Below are 18,174 nucleotides of genomic sequence, written 5' to 3' on the forward strand. Positions count from 1 at the left end.
GCTGTCCCAGCAGGACAGAAATGACCTAAAGAGAAAGCAGTTACTTTATGTTACTGTAGAAATACAAATTTGGACAATACTGTTGCTATACCTAAAAGTTTAAAAATATTTAATTTGTGACTGACTTAACGTTTATTTTTACCATCCTCACCAGAGGGGCAGGCGGAGGGCTCTTTAGTGGCTGACGATGGACACGTGGTTCCTTTGGGGCATAATAAGCAACGGGCTGCTCCCGGGGCAGGACTGTAAGTGCCAGGCTCACAGGGCTCCTCATGTGCTGAGCCAATAGGACAGCTGTGGCCAGCAGGACAGAGGTAGCCATGGGGACCATTGGATGGAGTGGGACTGGAGCTGCCGCCCAAGCACACATACCTGTAGGCACAAACAGAGGAAAACAAACTGCGTATAGATTTTGGCACAAGCTGCCATTAGCAAAACTGTAAGTGAGGGGAAATCATTCAGCCACAATTTCAAATTATGTTTTGTGTGTGTGTGTTTCTTGTTTTGCAGTACGGCAGAGTGCAGCTCATGGCACAAAGTCTGGCTTTATTAATTCACTCAGGTTAAACTGAATGAAAAAACAGAAGCCCTTAATAGCTAGCAGCAGCCAAGAAAAACGTATCTGAATTGTTCTGTGTTTTAATTTTCCTCCACAATATGCCTAAATGTTCCAGTCTTCTTATTTACAGTCTAATACCAGAAGAGAAAGAAACCAAACTATTGGCAGACACTGAAGTGATTGGAAGACATTAAAAGGCCTTTAAAAAAAAAGTCACTATCCACTCTGAGAAAGAGTGGATTTGAAATTGAAAAGTAGAAGAGTAATAGTAGTGTCTACCCAGCCTGACACGGGAGCGCTTGTGAAAGCTCTGCTATTGCAGGACTGTCACAAAACAGTCCAGGGGGGCAGGGTGTGCATTCATCAACTCCCTTTAGTCCTTGAGCGATGGAGAAAGAACCAACAGGGCAGGGGAGTGGATAGCCAGTGCCTGCAGGGCAGTACAGGCCAGGCGGACAAAGATGACTTCCAGATGAATTTCCCTGAAAAAAGTAAGAAAAAGTTTTAATTATCTAAATAAAAGAAATAAAAAAAAAATATATAGTGTATCATATGTGATACATGACTTTTTTACACCTGTACATCATCTGTGTGATTTTTGTTTATCCATGGAAATGCCTGATGTATACAATCAGACACATGCCGTCCTACTGTGAGCAATAAATTGCACATTGTTGCATTATTTAATGTGTCACTAGATTAAAAAACACTTCAGTTTCCAAAAAAAAAATGAATTTTATGACAATTTATTGTGGTTTAGGCTTTACAGGGTTAGAATAGAAGAATGTATTTCACTGCAGAAGGTATCCTGGAAATGTGGCTCTTTTTCTTATAGTGTCTATCACACCTGATGGTACCACTGGAAGACCATTTATGACGTGCCAAAAAAGAGTTTTTTCTTCACAAATAAGATAATACTAAGTTAAAGGTTGAAGGTCCCCTAAAATCATTAGGTAAATTTTACTGGCCAGCATCACAGAGGACAAACATCACCTGATACTCAGTAGAGTTTGGACTGGTTGATCCAGCAGGACAGTAGTATCCTGCTTCACAGAGACCTGTCGGCTGGGATTGCCCAGACTGAGAGCAAAACATTCCTGCAGGCAACATAAATAAAATAAAGTCATCATAACAATAATTAGAAATAAAATAAGCTGTCATACTGGTTATGGTGAAGCAAAATGTTTTTATGTACCAGCAGGGCAGGAGAGACAGGTTTCAGGACTGGACGCTCCGAGGTGGTTCTGCACAGTCCCAGGTGGGCAAGGGAACTCCAGTCCTAGAGTCAGACCTGCAGGGCAGTAGTGACCAATAGGACACAGCACAGGCTGGACAGTAGCTTCACCTGAGCCACATTAAGAAAAAGAATAAGTACACACATTATATTTTCTTTTTCTTCTTCTTCTTCATTTTGCTGCTAACATATTTCCTCTATTCCTCCTTTGCACAAACCGAACCAACTCTCAGCCTTGCCTCTCTAACCTTGTCTCCAAACTACTGCACCTGAGCTGACTCTCTGATGTACTAATTTCTAATCCTGTCCTCCCTCCCAGTAAAATCTTAGCATCTCTAGCTCTGCCATCTCTGCCTCCTGACTTTTTGCCAGTGCCACCATCTCCAAATCATACATCATGGCAGGTTTCACTACCATCTTGTAAATCTTCCCTTTTACTCTTGCCTCTGTCACAAATCCCCCTGACATGCATTTCCACCCACTCGACCATGTCTCTTCTCTCCTTCACTTCTCTCGGGCACAGAGATGCAATTAACAAAGAAATTTAGCAACTTTGGAAAGTCCGTGTTGTGTAGTTTTAAATGTCTTAAGACATCAATAATTAAAACAATTTTGTGATACTGTGAAACAATGTCTCAGTTAGTTTGGCTGAGACAAAGAGACTTTGGATAAGCTCCTCATAATTATAAAGCTTGCTCTGATTATTACAATCATCCAAGAAGGACTTTAAAGAATCACCAGTGAACACAAGTGAATTTGATCCATTTAACATAAAGGCTTGTAAATATTTTGGGAGCAAAGTATAGTAATGGATTCCTCTCTGGATTACTGCTGATCCCTGCAGGTAAATCCATGTTTCCCACCTTGACAGTAGTATCCAGGGGTACAGATGGTGCAGTTGTATTGATGCGTGTTGCCCGTTTGAGAGCTAAATGTTCCTGCAGGACAAGGCACCGGTGCTGGTGTTCCACTGGGGCAGAAGAAACCAGCTGGACACACAGCCTGATCTGCTTTGCTGGAGCCCCAGTCACAATAAAAGCCCACCCAGCAATCACCTAGAAGACAAGAGATTAAAAGAAAAACAAACTTCTATACAGAAATTTACAAGTTACAATGTGTTGTTCAAAGATTTATGCACATAAAAGTTAAATTATTACAGCTGACATTTTGGGGGGCCTTTTTACAGCTTTATTTGAAAGGGTACAGTGAAGAGTGACAGGAAAATAGAGGGAGAGAGAAAGGGGAAGACATGCAGCATATGGTCACCTGCTCATCCCAGTTAGCTAAACCGGCGCCCTGACAGTGCCATTCTGGGATTTTCCTACAGCATGATATGTGCTACCATAGAATATTAATATTTTAATAAAGATTAAATAGAGTTCAAACGAATAGATTGAAGTAGCAGAGATATTGCTGATCTTTCTCTCTGACTCTAACAGACCACTAGAGGTACTGCAAAGGAAAAAGGCTGTGATCCACAGTTGAAGTGAATAGTCCCAGTAACATGTAAATATGTGCTGTTGTCTCACTTTAAGTACAGTGCCACTGGGGGTGTGGTTCCCCTATAGGAACATGTAAAGTGTCATTACAGGATATTAAACAGATCCTTTGCACATCAAAGTAGCCATCTGGCCATTTAGAAGATTTAGCTGTACAGACAGGGACTCTTAGTAAGATCACTTCATTGCTTGTGACGATAAGAATAGAAGAATAGAATAGAATCATCTTTAATTGTCCCACAAGGGGAAATTTGGTTGTAACAGCAGCAAGAAAAACACATATACAAACAAACAGGATACAGAAACATACACAATTTTCTTACATATTTACATCAAGGACAATAGTTATCAACTAATTTAGTCAAAACACTCTCACTGTATCTAATTCTATTATCCAATAAATCTACCTGCTCTGAGACCTTGCTGGCAGAAAATCCCAGGTGGACAGAGAGATCCAGTTCTGTTGTCAGTGGGGTTTGGCACTTTGGCACCCGTCAGACAAAGAAACCCAGCAGCACACGATCCTGAAGGCTCAACCAGACCTTCAGAGCCACAGAACTGCCCTGCCGGGCATACTAAGCACTGACCTGCAAACACAGACAATGACAGATTTCACTTCACTTCTAACAGCAAAACAAGCTCAAGATCAATCAGCACAGCTCTGAGGGTGCTGCATGTGGCTAAAGGTATCAATGTGTGAAGTAAACTATATTAGAGGGCACTGGAATAACATAGCAGAAAGACCGAAGTAACAAAATGCATGTAAACATTCACTCAATGACTCAATGTAGTCTTTGATTTTTGTTTTTAAACTATGAAAGGAAGAACAGCAATACTATTGTGCATCAACACAACTCAGACCTGTTTTTGTATTTTTCATATGATAAATAAGCTAAAACTAGAATATCCTATTTGTTTCTGAATATTTTTGTATCTAATATATAATAATTCCTTTCATATTCATTTCTTTAACAAATGCATTTCCAGATATGCAAATTATCAAAAGAACCTCAGGTCTGAATAATAGTTGATTAAATTACCATAAATCATGTGTCTGAATCAAGCATTCATTGCCATATTTAGACTTCAACCTATATTAAATAAATACAACAACTAGCCATGAATGCAACATAACTGCACTTGTCTCTATTTCCTGTAAAAGTTCTGGTATTTTACCTGCACTAGTGAGACCCTGCAAGGGGCTGTAGCTGCCTTTGGGGCACGCGAGTGGCTGATTGTGTGGACTCTCCTCCTTTGGACAGAAATAACCAGCTGGGCAGGGCAGAGGGCTGGAGACTCCGGCAGAGCTCCCTCTGGTGGGGCTGGGATTCAGAGGCTGGCAGTGGAACCCAGGGGGACAGGGATTACACTCATTCTGCCCTGGCAAATCCTGGAACCAGCCTGGCAAAGACATTCAGACAGTGAGGATATCGTCAGAAATGTCAGTTTTGTGTATTAACATTTTGATTACCAAGAGGGCATGGTTTGCAGTCATGTTTGCTTTTTCCTCCAGTCTTATTTTGGTAAAAACCAGGCGGGCAAGGTGAGGGGGCACTGCTGCCCTCTGCACAGTAGTGGCCTGCCGGACAAACACCTCCCGATACACTTGACATTGGAGTAGCAGACTGGGATCCCTCTAAGCAGTAAAAACCTAGCAGTAGAAACATTTAAATGTGTTCAAGTCAAGCAGGATAATAAATAATTTGACATAACATAACAATGAGCATCACTTTTTACCTGGCGAGCAGGGTCCAGACACTTCAGAAAGGCCAGGCTGTGAACAGTAAAAGCCAGGTGTGCAGCCTCGACACAAAGAATGATCAACAATGCCGATCTGCTCACTGAAAGCAGAGGTGGAATTTGAATTGATCATGGGTCATCTTGACTGTAAATGGATTTGATTACATATGAAATAATTCAAATAATACTAAAAGGCACACAATGGGCACTATTTAGCCACCAATATTGGACTATTTGTGTTGTTTTACATCTTCAGATCATTTGATGTTTATGGAGGTACTGAAAGATGTTCACCTGAATGTTCCTTTTGGGCATGGTTGTGGTACAGATGTGCGTGCAGGGCAAAAGAACCCAGGCGGGCAAGGGAATCCTGTCACATTGTCTAACGGTGAAGGTTCACTGGCTCCCTCGGCACAAACAAACCCTGCAGCACATTGCCCAGTGGGGGTAGTCCTCCCTTCAAGCAAATATAATTAACAGAGTAGAAAAGTACATATATTTTTTCAACAATACATCAATACATTTAAACAGCTGTTGTCTGCAAGAAAGATCTGTTGAACGAAACAAACATGGCCAGAGAAATGTACCTGTTCCTCTGCAGTACATCCCGGGGTCGCACTGTAAACACTGCCATTCCTCAACCAGTCCTGATATGTTTCCATAGGTCCCGGATGGACAAGGATGCTGATATGCTGATCCACTTGGGCAATAAAACCCTCTCTCACATGGAAGTGGAAGAGTCGTTCCTGACAAGCACATTTCAAATAGGAACATTTGCAATCATTTCTTAGAAAACTCGCCCCAGTTAAAAGGTTACATCTGGGCTCCAGCAGCTAAATGCTTTGTCGTTCCATCAGCTTTACCTTGCTCTTTACAATAGAAACCAGCAGGACACGTCTCGCAGCCGGCTTGACCTCGTCTGAACTGGTAGGTGCCAGGAAGGCAGGCTGTCTGTCTGGCGCTACCCTGAGGAAACCATCAGAATCATTTTATTAGATGTTATATGCGGAGAACAACATGTATCATCAGTTGTAATCGTAGTGCAACAATATCAGTGGACAGAGTCACAGCACAGGGACTCGGATGAAACACCAACCTGCTATATTAATGCACTAGTCATGAAAAAATAACAGAGCTGAGGAGGGGGGGTTATGTAAAGACATCACATGCAATATTCATTGATGACTGACAGTAGCTTGAAGCCTGACACTACACGGCTGACCTTCTCACAGTAATGACCAACTGAGCAGGCATGTTGCTGTGGTCTTTCAGAGATCTGTCCCTCAGGACAGTAGTAGCCTTCTGCACAGGGGCCACTTGGCTCAGCCATTCCTTGCTGGTGACAGTATTGACCTGGAGGACACAGCTGGCAAGTCTCAACAGTGGATCCACCAAGGGAACCTGGTGGATAATGTGCACATTGTAGTTAAACTGTTTATCTAGGAGTGATGGTGACGCATTCGTGTGCGTAAGGGTGTGATAAATTAAGAAATCTGAATTTTAATGAAATGAGCAACATAAATTGATTAAGAAGGCAAAATTGTTGTTTTGCACACCCACGTGCACAGGGCATTTGCTCACTCAAAAGAAAAAGACTTTAAAAAAATCACCATATCACTTTGTAATTAAAGCCTTAAATAGATTACAATGTTATTTCAATGCAAAGTGCATCCCAACTCCCTCATCAGTTTCTAATTCATAACTGTACAAAGGAGCTACAGCATATAATAATAGGATTCTAGTTGTCTGCCGCAAGACAAGAATACAATTACACGATTAAGCCACTTTGCGACTGCAATTATTCATAGGCGCCCAAGGGGGAAAAAATGCTTCGGTGGAAGTTTTCATATTTTTCCACATGACTGAGCTGCAAAGGTATACACCAGTTCAAACAAGGACGTCAGTGGGAAAACTGATGATGTTCGGAGCAAAGGGGATTAGGTTTTGTTTTTCTCAGTTTCACTATTTTGATTGAGTACTCATTCATCATCAGTTCATGGCCTGGGTACAAGCCAGGGATTACTGATTTGTCCTCAGTTGCTTCTCCTTTTTGATGGAAGAGAAATCACAATGCACAAGCTTCTCTTTTGTTAATGAAATCAATAAATGTACACAAAGAACAAAGTATTTGTTATATTACTCACAGATTACAGCTACATAACAAAAGTGCAACAGCTCACTTTTTACAGTTCCCAGAGGGCAAGGCAGAGGAAGCTGGATTCCAAGGGGGCAATAGTGTCCTGTGGGACAAGGGTTGGCGTGGGGTTCAGAAGAGCCTCTAGGGCAGTAATATCCAGCTGCACAGGGTCCTGCTGGAGCCTCTAGGCCAGTCTGGTTGCAGTAAGAACCAGCCTCACAGGAGTGAGGGTAAGCAGAGCCCATAAGACAATAGAAACCTGAAAAAAATCAGCCAGACATTGTCCCTGAAATGATAACACTTCAACAAGAGAAAGTTTCCAATTAACTAAGTGATCCCTCCAGGGACAGAGGGTTTTCTCACTCTCAAACTTTTATTCTCTGCTTCTTCTGTTTCACACAACTACCCTCACAGATTTTCCTTTACGTTTGAAGGAATGTTATTACTTGCAAATCTGTTCTTTTAGGCTCGTATATCAACAGTGTTACTTTTATGTGCCTCACCACCCAGCCATCTGCAGCTCTTTATCGCCCATTCGCTCTACTGTATTGTAAAGTCACCTTGTTATGTAAAGTGACGGGAGATGGAAATGAAGTCTATTTAAATAAAATCGAATGCCCTTGCCATTGGTTTAAGGTGGGGAATTTGAACCTTTCAGAGTGAGATTTATTTGGGGGGTTTTGTGCTGCCACTAATGTTTTTTTAGTGCGCTTATTTGACAAACTATATTTCTCTCCTTATATATAGAGCAAGTCATTAAACACTAAAACTAAGCATTCATCATTCAAATCACTTTAATGTGATTTAACATTTCAGCCATAATTTTCTGACCGAGCCGCTAAATAAACCGAGACTAAGTGGGAATCAAACCAAATTACATCACACAACCTGCACCGATCAGATGAAGTAAGTTGCGTGTCTTACCATTTTCAAAAAATGAGGCTATCATGTCATGAGCAATGAAGATAACTAAAGTATCACATTAAGTGCACAAGTTCACTGCCAGGATTTACCCACCCCTAGGGCATATATCTCCTCTGTAGGTGGAACACGCATACTGTGGCGTCTTGAGACTCGGCGGTGAATCAGTCACAGTCTGATCTAAATCTTCCCGTGACACTGCTGCTGCTTTGATCCCACTAGCATCTCTCCCTGTAACACAACATGGCAGATAAAGCATGAAAAATAGTTGAGTTATAATCTTTGTCTACCAGACAGGACGCCAAAGAGGAGCCTCCTTTTTTTTCTCTACAATGCCTATTAAACCATTTTGTCAGGGGGGGACAATGTAACATTGTACGGCAATGATTAATTGCAGAATACTTAAGGTCAACCATGAAAAGCTACTGTCTTGTGGGATATTTATCACTACTTCTAAAGCTCTGCACTGTGGTAGACCAGTTTGAGGAAAGTGATGTACTGCCCTTATAAACGACGCATATGGTGTCTTTACAAACAGGAGAACACTACCGGTATATTTTATCAGAATTACCTGAGTTATTAAAGCAGGGCAGGTTTTGCATCCAGGTGGCGTTCGTCCTTATGGTGGAACCCTCTAGTATTTTCAGAAGACAGCTGGACAAAGATGAGTTAGCTCGAGGTGTGGGACTATCTGCACCTCCAGAACAGAAGAACCCCGCAAAACACAGACCTAACACAGAGAGGAATTAGAAAAGACTCTAAAGCAGCTGCTTATGAGACCCCAAAAAGTTGTTATGGGCAGAAATTCAGCAGACATGACTAATGGGAGCTGTGCAACTCCTGAATCTGCACTTAGGGTACTTGAAGTAAAGCTGAATAATAAAATATTGTATTCAATAGACAATTTATAACAGTCTCATGACTGGTCTAATTCTCCACCTGTGGGCTGTGAGGCTCCAGGATTCAGGCAGTATTTCCCTGGGGGACAAGGACGGCATTGGGAGAGAGAGAGCGCGCCGAGCTCGGGAAAGAAGCTGCCAACAGGACAGGGTGTGGGAGACCCACTTCCCTGAGGGCAGAAATGTCCCATGGGACAAACATCTCCATAAGTCTGGGAGACAGGAGAAGGCTCAGTGGATCCCAGGGAACAAAAATGTCCTGTAGTAAACAATATGGTTAGACAACTCACAGAGGACGCTGAAACATTTACAGTTTAAAACATTGTAGGAAAACTGAGTTATTCAGTGGAAGCCACAGCTTAACATAGCACAGGCATACAGCAAAGATATAGAAAATCCAATCTTTCAGTTGTCTGACAAGAATTCCCAAGGTGATTATGGGCTGTCAGACCTGGGCTGCAGGGTCCAGACGGCTCTGTCAGAGCGCTGCTGTTACAAAAAAAGCCAGAGGGGCAGGGGGAGCAGTCACTTAGGGACGTCCTGCCAGCTGATGGACTGACGTGGCCGATCGGACATGGAGATGGCACGGACGAACCTTTCAGACAGTAAAAACCTAGACAAGGTAGCATGTCTCATTTAATAATTAACATCAGTTTAAACATCATCTGTTTGTCTCTTTATAAAAAAAATTTAACATATGTGTCATTTTTGCATTACCCGCTGGACAGCTGTTACAAGCCGGATGTCCAGACAAGGACTGAAATGTGCCAGGAGTACAGCCAGTCGGCTCCGCGCTACCACGCGGGCACGCATAGCCAGGTGGGCACTGGTGACCTGCCAAGCACATAATGAAAAATCCAAACTGTCATTGTTTACAATGAAAACAAAATTTGAAAAAAACAAAACAAAACAGAAAATGATAGTGCTGCCATGACACATCCTCTTAATTTCTTTTATGTACCAATTATGCATGAAATAAGCACATCTGGTGTATTTTCCCAGGCTCAGTGTCCATGGAAACAAAGCAATGAAAAGGACAGTGGCTCTTATCAGTATTACCGCTGTACAACAATCCTGTGGGAGGAAAAGAGAGCAGAAAGCGGGCTCAGCAGCAGGTGCTTTGTCTTGACAGACATGAGCTTGTGGCTATTTATAGGTTCTGCCCCATTTCATGCTCAAATTAGCAAAACATCTTTATAATAAAAGGTAAAAAGGCAACAAAGAATCTCTAGGTGCACGTGTAATATAACAGGAGAAGGATAGTTTATAGGCCGGATAAAAACCGAGCATCTTTTACTATGTAGATTATTACAGAAGCAAGCCTCAAAGTAGAGCGTTACAGTTAAGACAGACAAAAGAGCTGATTCTAGTTAAATGGCAAATTTAAACGTGTAAAATGAAAACAATCTGGTTATTCTAGTTAAGACAACATATGTTGTCTCAAAAAATGAAGGGATAAGTTGAAAGTGAGCAAAAGAGATAAAGTTGGCCTATACTGTATGTGATCACATGCTACATGAAAGTGCAAAGACCACTGTTAAGCCTGAGTTGACCCGCAGTGATGTGTACTCCACCTGGCTGATGTCCAGACGCTGATCCTGCTGGACAGAACCACCCAGGGGGACAGAGGAGGTCAGCAGAAGTCTGAGCCCATGAAGGGCAGTAAGAGCCTGGGTAACAAGCTTCACAGTCCACCTCGGACTCAGCTGCAGACCTCGCAGAGAAGGTGCCTGAATGGAGGAAACAAATGATCATGGAAGTACATAGACACAGACAAAGAAAGACAAAAATACAAAAGACACAGCTTGGAATAACTGTCATTTTTCACACTGAAGTAGAAAAAATGACAGTAGTAAAAATGCCAGTAGCAGGCTCCATTAATTCACCTGGTTAAGTAGCTAGCTGCTCATCATGACAGCTTTATTGGACTGCTGTTGAGTTTTATGACCTTCTCTAAAGTTCTGGATAAATAAGCCATTATACTTTACCTCTGAGAGCTTTATGTCATTGTATACCACCTTTGGAGACAGTGTAATAAAAACCAAGCGTATTTGTAAAACGCTATAGCTGATGCTGTTGATGAACATATTCATCATACAGCTTTATCACAAAACTTTCAGAGTAATAGAAATAATTTTGTCCTTATTTTTTCCAAGGTCTTTCCTGACTGTCTCTTGTTTTCTTTACCTGGAGGACATGGGCTGGGCTTTGCACTCCCTCTAGGACAATAGTAGCCTTCAGGACACACATCTCCATGGAACTGACCCAGGGTTGATTCACCAGGAAGTGGGGATGGAGTTAGGATATCTCCTGTAACTGAGACAATAGACCTTTATTGGATGTCATTACTCATTAGGTAGGTGAATGACCTAAAAGGCCAGAGGCATTTTCTGCAATCACAGAAAGAAAAATAATAAGAGATGTAGTGGGGACTGGTAAATGTTTTGTGAAGACCTTCTCAGCTGTGCTGAGTCAAAGGGCATGAAAATGTTAAATAAAACCTGGAGTGCACCGAAAAAAAATTCTGCACAGAAAGATATTTTTCAAGCTGTGTCAGATGACCTTAACTTTTGTTGTTGTTGTTGTTGTATTTCAAATACCATTACTAAAAAAAACTAGTTTTGCATGTTTTATGCATTTATTAACACTATGTAAAGGGCAAGAGGAAGAAAACTGTCACCTGTGGTATTACCCCAAGGCGTGGCAGATCTGGATCCTTCTCTGCAGTAGAAGCCGGGGTTGCAAAGCCCAGATGGGAAGGAGAGACCATCCTTGGCACAGAAGTGGCCAGGCAAACAAGGCTGACATGCTTCCAAAGAAACCGCTCCTGGCAAACCAAGTTCATACATTTATTATAAAATGGAAAACTAAAAATAAAAGTTAAACATTTCAACTCCACATGGTAGTTATCTTAGGAGACACTTAACAGTTTGTAACTTAAGCTACTGTAAGTCTGGGTATAATGTTCCAGTGTCAAAAACACTGAGTAATTAGTCAGTATTACATGTCACCTTCTATGGAGCTGAAAGTGCCTGCAGGGCAGGGAATCATGTAGCTGGTACCCTGTGGGCAATAGGACCCTGCAGAGCAGCGGCCTCCTGTTGGGTGATCCTCTGGTTGGGGAGAAACAGAACCCTGGATACAAAGGTAACTAAGTGCAGAGAGATGATGAGGATAGAGGTGATTGCAAGGGGTATGTGGGATTAAGGAAGTAATAGATAACAGAAGGACAGACAGGACGAGATGGAACATATAAGAGATTTAATTACAGAAGGGGACGGTATAAAAATATAGGGAACGAAAATTTCTTTCTTAATCTGGCTGACCGCTTAATGAAGTGTGTGTTTAGTTAGCCTGTGTTTACCCAGCAGAGCAGACCCCAGTAGGAGCAGCCAATCCAGAGGAACTGCAGTATCTCCCTGGAGGGCAGAGCTCACAGTCTGACTTATTGGACAACCCCATCTGCCTGCTGAAGGTGCCAGCTGGGCACGGGAATGCTACACCATCCTGCGTTCCTGTAGATAAATACGTATAATAACTACAGATTGCCCCTGAATACACATCACTGAACAGTTTGTAAAGACCCCTCTTATCTTGATTATGCTCTGTAATGGTCATTTACATAATTAAAAAGCCATTTTGTGTTAGAGTCTTCTATTAGTGTGCGCACAAAACAAGAGCAACACTATATTTAGTATTTGGCACTCATGTCACACATATCTTTATTTTATTATGCAATTGATAACCTTGTACATTTCTCATGAATGTATTACAGCAGTGATACTAATCTTCACCTACCTGATGGGCAGTAATGTCCTTTAGGACACAGCATGGGAGTGTGAGTCCCTGACACATGCCCAGTGTCAACATCCACTAAGCCAACACAGAAAAATCCTGCAGGACACTTAACACAGTCTGGCTGTAAAGAAACAAATGATGCAGAGTTTTCTACACATTACATACAAAATGATAACTACACTACTATCAGCAGATGTTAGAATTGGATGCCAGCCTCACAATAAATAAAAACCCACCTTCTGTTGCTCATATATAGTTAGTTATTAACCTTATTCCAGATTTACTTTTTTAAATAGTTTTCAAAACAGCATATCAAGCCTATATATGGCTTGTACACGATCACAGTCATGACAGCTGTATAGTATGTGCACCTTGCCTATTAAAAATAAGCAACCATTCATCTTCATGTTTCTCACCTGTCCTGGTAAATTTTGGTAGGTCCCTGGCAAGCAGGGTACCTGTCTATCAGAACCAGGTGGGCATCTGCTTCCAGGTGAGCAGGTTTTTGAATTGTTTTTTCCGCCTGGACAATAAGAGCCAGCTGGGCACATATGAGAAGGGAAAGAGAGCCCTCTGGTGTCACACATGAAACCTAAAAACATAAGCAACACTGTTAAGCAGATACAGATGTAATATGAAGGTATTATTACCCTATAATTCAAAGAATGTAAGTGAAGCTTTATCTTCTTGAAAATGCAACCATTTCCAACCTGGAGGACAATGCAGGCAGTCACTAAGATGACTGTTTCTGGTTTGGTTGCTGTAATGACCTGTTGGACAGGGAACTGGTGCTGATGAGCCCTGGGCACAGTAATGACCTTTAGGACATCTGTCACCTGTGACCCCACCATCCTCCGGTGTGCGTGACCAGGCCCCAGAGACACAGTAATACCCTGCGCCACACTGACCTGATGGAGCACCTTTCCCAGGATGTGCACAGAAAAAGCCTGGTTTGAGAAGAAATAATGTTGATATCAACTCGAAGGGAATATTACCACCAACAACACCAGGAAATGAAAATGAATAAAAAGTACTGTATATGGTATCAGTTTTAATGGAGAGAGACAGAATATCAACCAAAAATCCAGAAAAAAACCCTGCATTGCATAAAAGCTATAAAATTATGTGCATGATATTGAGTGAAATAGGCATTTCATCCTCAAGCAAAACATGGCTATTTTTGGTAAGAGGTTTCCTCTTTAGGTTTCTTGGCTGCTGTTACCTTGGTGGTATATTTTGTGTCACTGCTGGATGACCCATCCACAAATCATCTTAAATGTTATGGCTGAGAAAAGGAGGTTCCTGTGCAAAATGTTGTGGTACATGTCCCTGCTAAGTTGCCCTGTACCCTTAGAAGAACATGAACCCAAAGCATAATGTTTCTACTTCCATGCTTCACTATGGGGATGATGTTCTTTGTGTCATAGTCAGTATTTCTCTTCCTCCAAACACAGCAGTTTGAGTTGAGGCGAAGAGCTCAATTTCGGTTTCTTCTGACCTCAGCACTTTCTCCCTAAGCCTTCTCTGAAACATTTAGATGTGCACTGGCAAACTTAAGATGGGTCTGCAAATGTGCCTTCTTGAGCAGGAGACACCGTAATATATTACCAGTGTTGTTCTTGGTGATTGTGGTCCCAACTATCTTCTGATCATTAATACGCTCCTCTCACGCAGTTTTGGTCTGATCCACCATCTTTCTCATGATCGTCCTCACCCCATGAGGCAGGATCTTGCGTGGACTCCATCTGACGTGCATTTTATTTATTTTTTTCATTTCTGAAACAGTTATCACCTCCTCACAAAGCTTCTTGATGATGATCTTGTACATCTTGTCCCTGACCTCCTTTGAAACCCTCTTTGGTCTTATCCATGGTGGAGACATAGTGAGAGGATAAAATGGAAGAAACTGATTCAATAACAAGCTGAGATCAAAAGTTTCTGTTACTGATTGATTGATTGATTGATTGATTGATTGATTGATTGATCTGTGACAGCCAGAATTCTGGCTGTGTTGTATGGGATCTAATATCTATTTCCCTCAATAACATGCAATTCATATGTGTTTTATACAGTTTTATACAAATACATTATACTTTTGTATAATGTATTGTGTCTCTCTCCATTTAAATGAAACTACCATAACAATTATACACTGTTCATCTTATTTTAAGTGAGCAAAATATACAATGTTAAATTACACCCTGGGCCAACTACTTAACCTTTAATACAGTGACATTTAATTGCCATAAATGATGTGTGACCTGGAGGGCAGGGAAGACAGTCCTGGGGTTTTGCCATCTGAGTGTGGGGATTGATAGTTCCAACTGGACAGGGGTACTGGTGTTCGGCCCAGGTCCCAGATGGACAGTAATGACCCACTGGACACTCATAACTCTCTGTCAGAGAGCCATTAATTGTGCCAGGACAATAAAAGCTATGCAGACAAAAACAGGATAGAATAATTTATCTTGTAGCAACAAAACTTGAATGTAATTGTGTATACATGTATATACAGTATAAAAATCACTCATGCACTACTCTATGTACAGTTACAGGTCTTGGTTATTTTTCTGTATCTGTTTACAGTCTCAAGTGACTGTGCAAGGCTGATAAGTGAGTTTACCCCTGAGGACAGGCACTGCAGCTGGCTTGGCCATCTTCTGTGCTGATGGTTCCCAAGGGGCATTGCTGAGGAGCCACAGAGCCCTCAGAGCAGTAATAACCTGGTTGTGTGAAGACAAGAGTCATGAAATAGATGCACACTGAAGCACAAACTAAGACATGCACAATCCACAGGAGAGAGGCTTTGATTTCCAGTGTGAGTCGAGTAGCTGCTTATGTGTAGCCCTATTATCATGAAAGAGTTTTGCTTACCTTTTCATTAAACTTGCTTATATGAACTTTAAACCTCCCAATCCTTTCGCACTTCCAACAGTGTTAACGCTGCCTGATTAAATCATCCAGACATTTCTTTTGTTTTGTTTTTTATATTTGTTTTTAATCTGTCCTGGTATATTTTATTTTGACCAGGTTCTGCTGGGTTTTTGAATAGTAAGCTACAGATGCAAGGGGATCTGATCACCTTTTGGGCACGGCCCTCCGTGGCTGTCTCTCAAAGGAGGTTCAGGACGCTCTGCACCCCCAGAGCAGAAGAAACCTTGCCAGCATTTTCCTGAAGGTGCCGAGAGCTCCGCAGCATCACAATAATAACCTGGGAGACATGGCTGACAGTCCTCCTGAGAGGAATAATGATAAAAACAAAGAGGGAGAGGGATTAGGGAAAGAGAAAGACAGCCGATAAAGAAAAAGAAAAACGTGCTTTGTTGCAATATTAATATTGAACTACACATCGACTGGCTATTACAGTGAATGACAGAAATAATCATGTAAGTTACTGTGTAAACAGTTTTTCACAATTGCTAAGATCCATTCCTTAAACCCTTAAAGACGTATCTCAAAATTGTAAACAAAAAAACACAATGAAACAATCAAATCATCCACACAATCATCAAAACAAAAACACTGCTCAGTATTCATTATGCACCAGAGCAAAACGCATTGTTCAGGACACGGAGTTCTCATGTCTCATGTTGTTTTTAAGTCTTGCAAACTTTATGCGGCTAATTTATAAATGCATAAAAATGATTCAAATATTAAATAAAAGCCATAATGAACAAAATGTTGAGCTTCCTTTAAGATAACACGGTAAAGAATCAAGACGACAGATTATGGTGGATGTGAGGATGTGCTAAGATTAGGTTGTTGACTTTGTTCTACATCCAGTAATCACACAATGTATTCTATATGAAGTGTTACATATTGTGCTATTTGTCTTCTACTTTTAATTCCATACATTGCTCATATCAACCTTCAACTTACCTTTGCTTGCTGTATATTCTGAACAGGCTTACATCAGTTTCATCACATCTGTGCTGTAGTTGTCTTTTCAACTTCAGTGTGAATCACAGTGGACCATCTAGTTTGGTAATGTTTTTAGGTTTTACAAAATGAGATCAAAGTGTGTCTAAAAAAGTGAAAACTGTTCAAAGTTTGATTGACTCAATAAACTGGATTTGGATATTGAGAATTTACTTCAGAGAATAGGAGTCAGTGTGGAGGATTGAGTGAACCGATGTATTTCTCAGGTCCTGTCTCGGGGCTTTGCTGGATTTTTCCCTTATTTTTAGGACATGATTTTCATCTGCTTTACTTTTTTAGGTCTGACACTTATTCCTTTGTCCTGCACCTGTTTTTCATGGACACACGGCACACCATGTCAAGATATGCCAGGTTTTCAGCTAATAGCACTTTGGAAATCACCTTGTTGGTTCAAAACCATTATTTTATGCTTGCCATACTGTGTTATCTTTGGCATTTTTCATAGATTTCCTAAAGCAATGGGAACAAATGATGTGTTTCGTGACAGGCTGCTAATAACAAAGTGCCTAAAGATAGAATTTAAAATGGGCTCTTTGCTAAGGTGACTATTATGTATAAATACAGCACTGTTGAGTGCCTTTTTATGCTTGAATGATTCCAAAGTCTGTGAATTAACAAAAAGAAAAACATTCATCTGAAAATGGTCTGGTTGGAAAATGAGTGGGGGGGGAAAGTAGACAATGTCTAAACAAAAACTTTGAAAGGCCTTCAGAAATTTAGGAAAACTAGTGTCATTCCTTCAAAGCAAAACATACAGAAATGAGGGGTGATGTCAGATTTTAATTCTAAACTAAATAAATTAGCAACTTTTCAAAACATCAAGTAAAGAATTATGAGAATATTTCCACTTTTTCATCTTAGTTTTGATAGGAAAGCCAGGACAGCCTTTGAGTGTAATAATTTGAGTATGTTGAGTTAAAGCTACCTCTGAGACTAATTTGGTCTGGTTAGAAAATGTTCCTCGTGGACACGGCAGAGGCTTAACCGTGGCCTGGGGACAGTAATGACCAGCAGGACATGGCCCTCCTTCTCCTGGTGAGAGACACAGCATCAGCAATCAAATTTTGCCACATATAAGTAAGACAACACATAGTATTACCAGAATGTAATTTGCTTTATTGCAGTTCTTGCAGTTCTAAAGAAGCATGTTCACCTGCAGCCACTGAGAAAGGCTGTGGAGAGATGTTTCCATATGAGCAGTAATATCCTTTCTGACACGGCCCAGTGACAGCTGTGCCATTTCTGGAAGAGCAGTAATGGCCGGCGTCACACTGCCTGCACTGCAAGACAGACTCATAGCCGGGGTCAGGACCATAAGTTCCCTCTGGACAGCTTCTCAAGTCAAATCCAGTTCCTTGGGGGCAGTAAAAGCCTGCAGGTCATAAAACAAACAAAGGGAAATTTGGAAATAAAGGATTAAGGATAAAAAAAATATCAAATTTCTTTGT

At 41.2% G+C, this 18,174-nt stretch overlaps 3 protein-coding genes across 3 annotated transcripts; all 3 read right to left on the bottom strand.

Annotated features, from left to right (window-relative positions):
- Positions 1-199: 199 nt before the first annotated feature.
- On the bottom strand, positions 200-8,035 carry LOC120719639 (neurogenic locus notch homolog protein 4-like). Its single transcript, XM_040009000.1, has 13 exons — positions 7,213-8,035; positions 6,255-6,433; positions 5,896-5,998; positions 5,620-5,778; positions 5,327-5,489; positions 5,030-5,133; positions 4,764-4,943; positions 4,469-4,693; positions 3,700-3,879; positions 2,657-2,848; positions 1,755-1,904; positions 1,553-1,656; positions 200-1,041 (listed from the first exon to the last, which is right to left on the bottom strand). Exons 1-13 carry the CDS (start codon positions 7,412-7,414, stop codon positions 835-837), a joined length of 2,148 nt encoding a protein of 715 aa, XP_039864934.1. The 5' UTR covers positions 7,415-8,035; the 3' UTR covers positions 200-834.
- Positions 8,036-8,114: 79 nt separating this feature from the next.
- On the bottom strand, positions 8,115-9,842 carry LOC120719642 (neurogenic locus notch homolog protein 4-like). The gene is made up of 5 exons (XM_040009005.1): positions 9,707-9,842; positions 9,441-9,602; positions 9,030-9,248; positions 8,662-8,820; positions 8,115-8,321 (listed from the first exon to the last, which is right to left on the bottom strand). Exons 1-5 carry the CDS (start codon positions 9,834-9,836, stop codon positions 8,179-8,181), a joined length of 813 nt encoding a protein of 270 aa, XP_039864939.1. The 5' UTR covers positions 9,837-9,842; the 3' UTR covers positions 8,115-8,178.
- A 659-nt stretch (positions 9,843-10,501) lies between these two features.
- On the bottom strand, positions 10,502-18,096 carry LOC120719966 (multiple epidermal growth factor-like domains protein 11). Its single transcript, XM_040009525.1, has 13 exons — positions 17,880-18,096; positions 17,652-17,758; positions 15,870-16,023; positions 15,411-15,510; positions 15,049-15,221; positions 13,498-13,734; positions 13,204-13,379; positions 12,788-12,908; positions 12,354-12,504; positions 12,001-12,140; positions 11,682-11,816; positions 11,177-11,305; positions 10,502-10,719 (listed from the first exon to the last, which is right to left on the bottom strand). The coding sequence occupies exons 5-13, from the start codon at positions 15,083-15,085 to the stop codon at positions 10,502-10,504; spliced, it is 1,344 nt and encodes a 447-aa protein (XP_039865459.1). The 5' UTR covers positions 15,086-15,221; positions 15,411-15,510; positions 15,870-16,023; positions 17,652-17,758; positions 17,880-18,096.
- Positions 18,097-18,174: the final 78 nt, after the last annotated feature.

Source organism: Simochromis diagramma, unplaced genomic scaffold (assembly GCF_900408965.1).
Source record: "Simochromis diagramma unplaced genomic scaffold, fSimDia1.1 OVJJ01000344.1, whole genome shotgun sequence".
In the NCBI taxonomy this organism is placed as follows: domain Eukaryota; kingdom Metazoa; phylum Chordata; class Actinopteri; order Cichliformes; family Cichlidae; genus Simochromis; species Simochromis diagramma.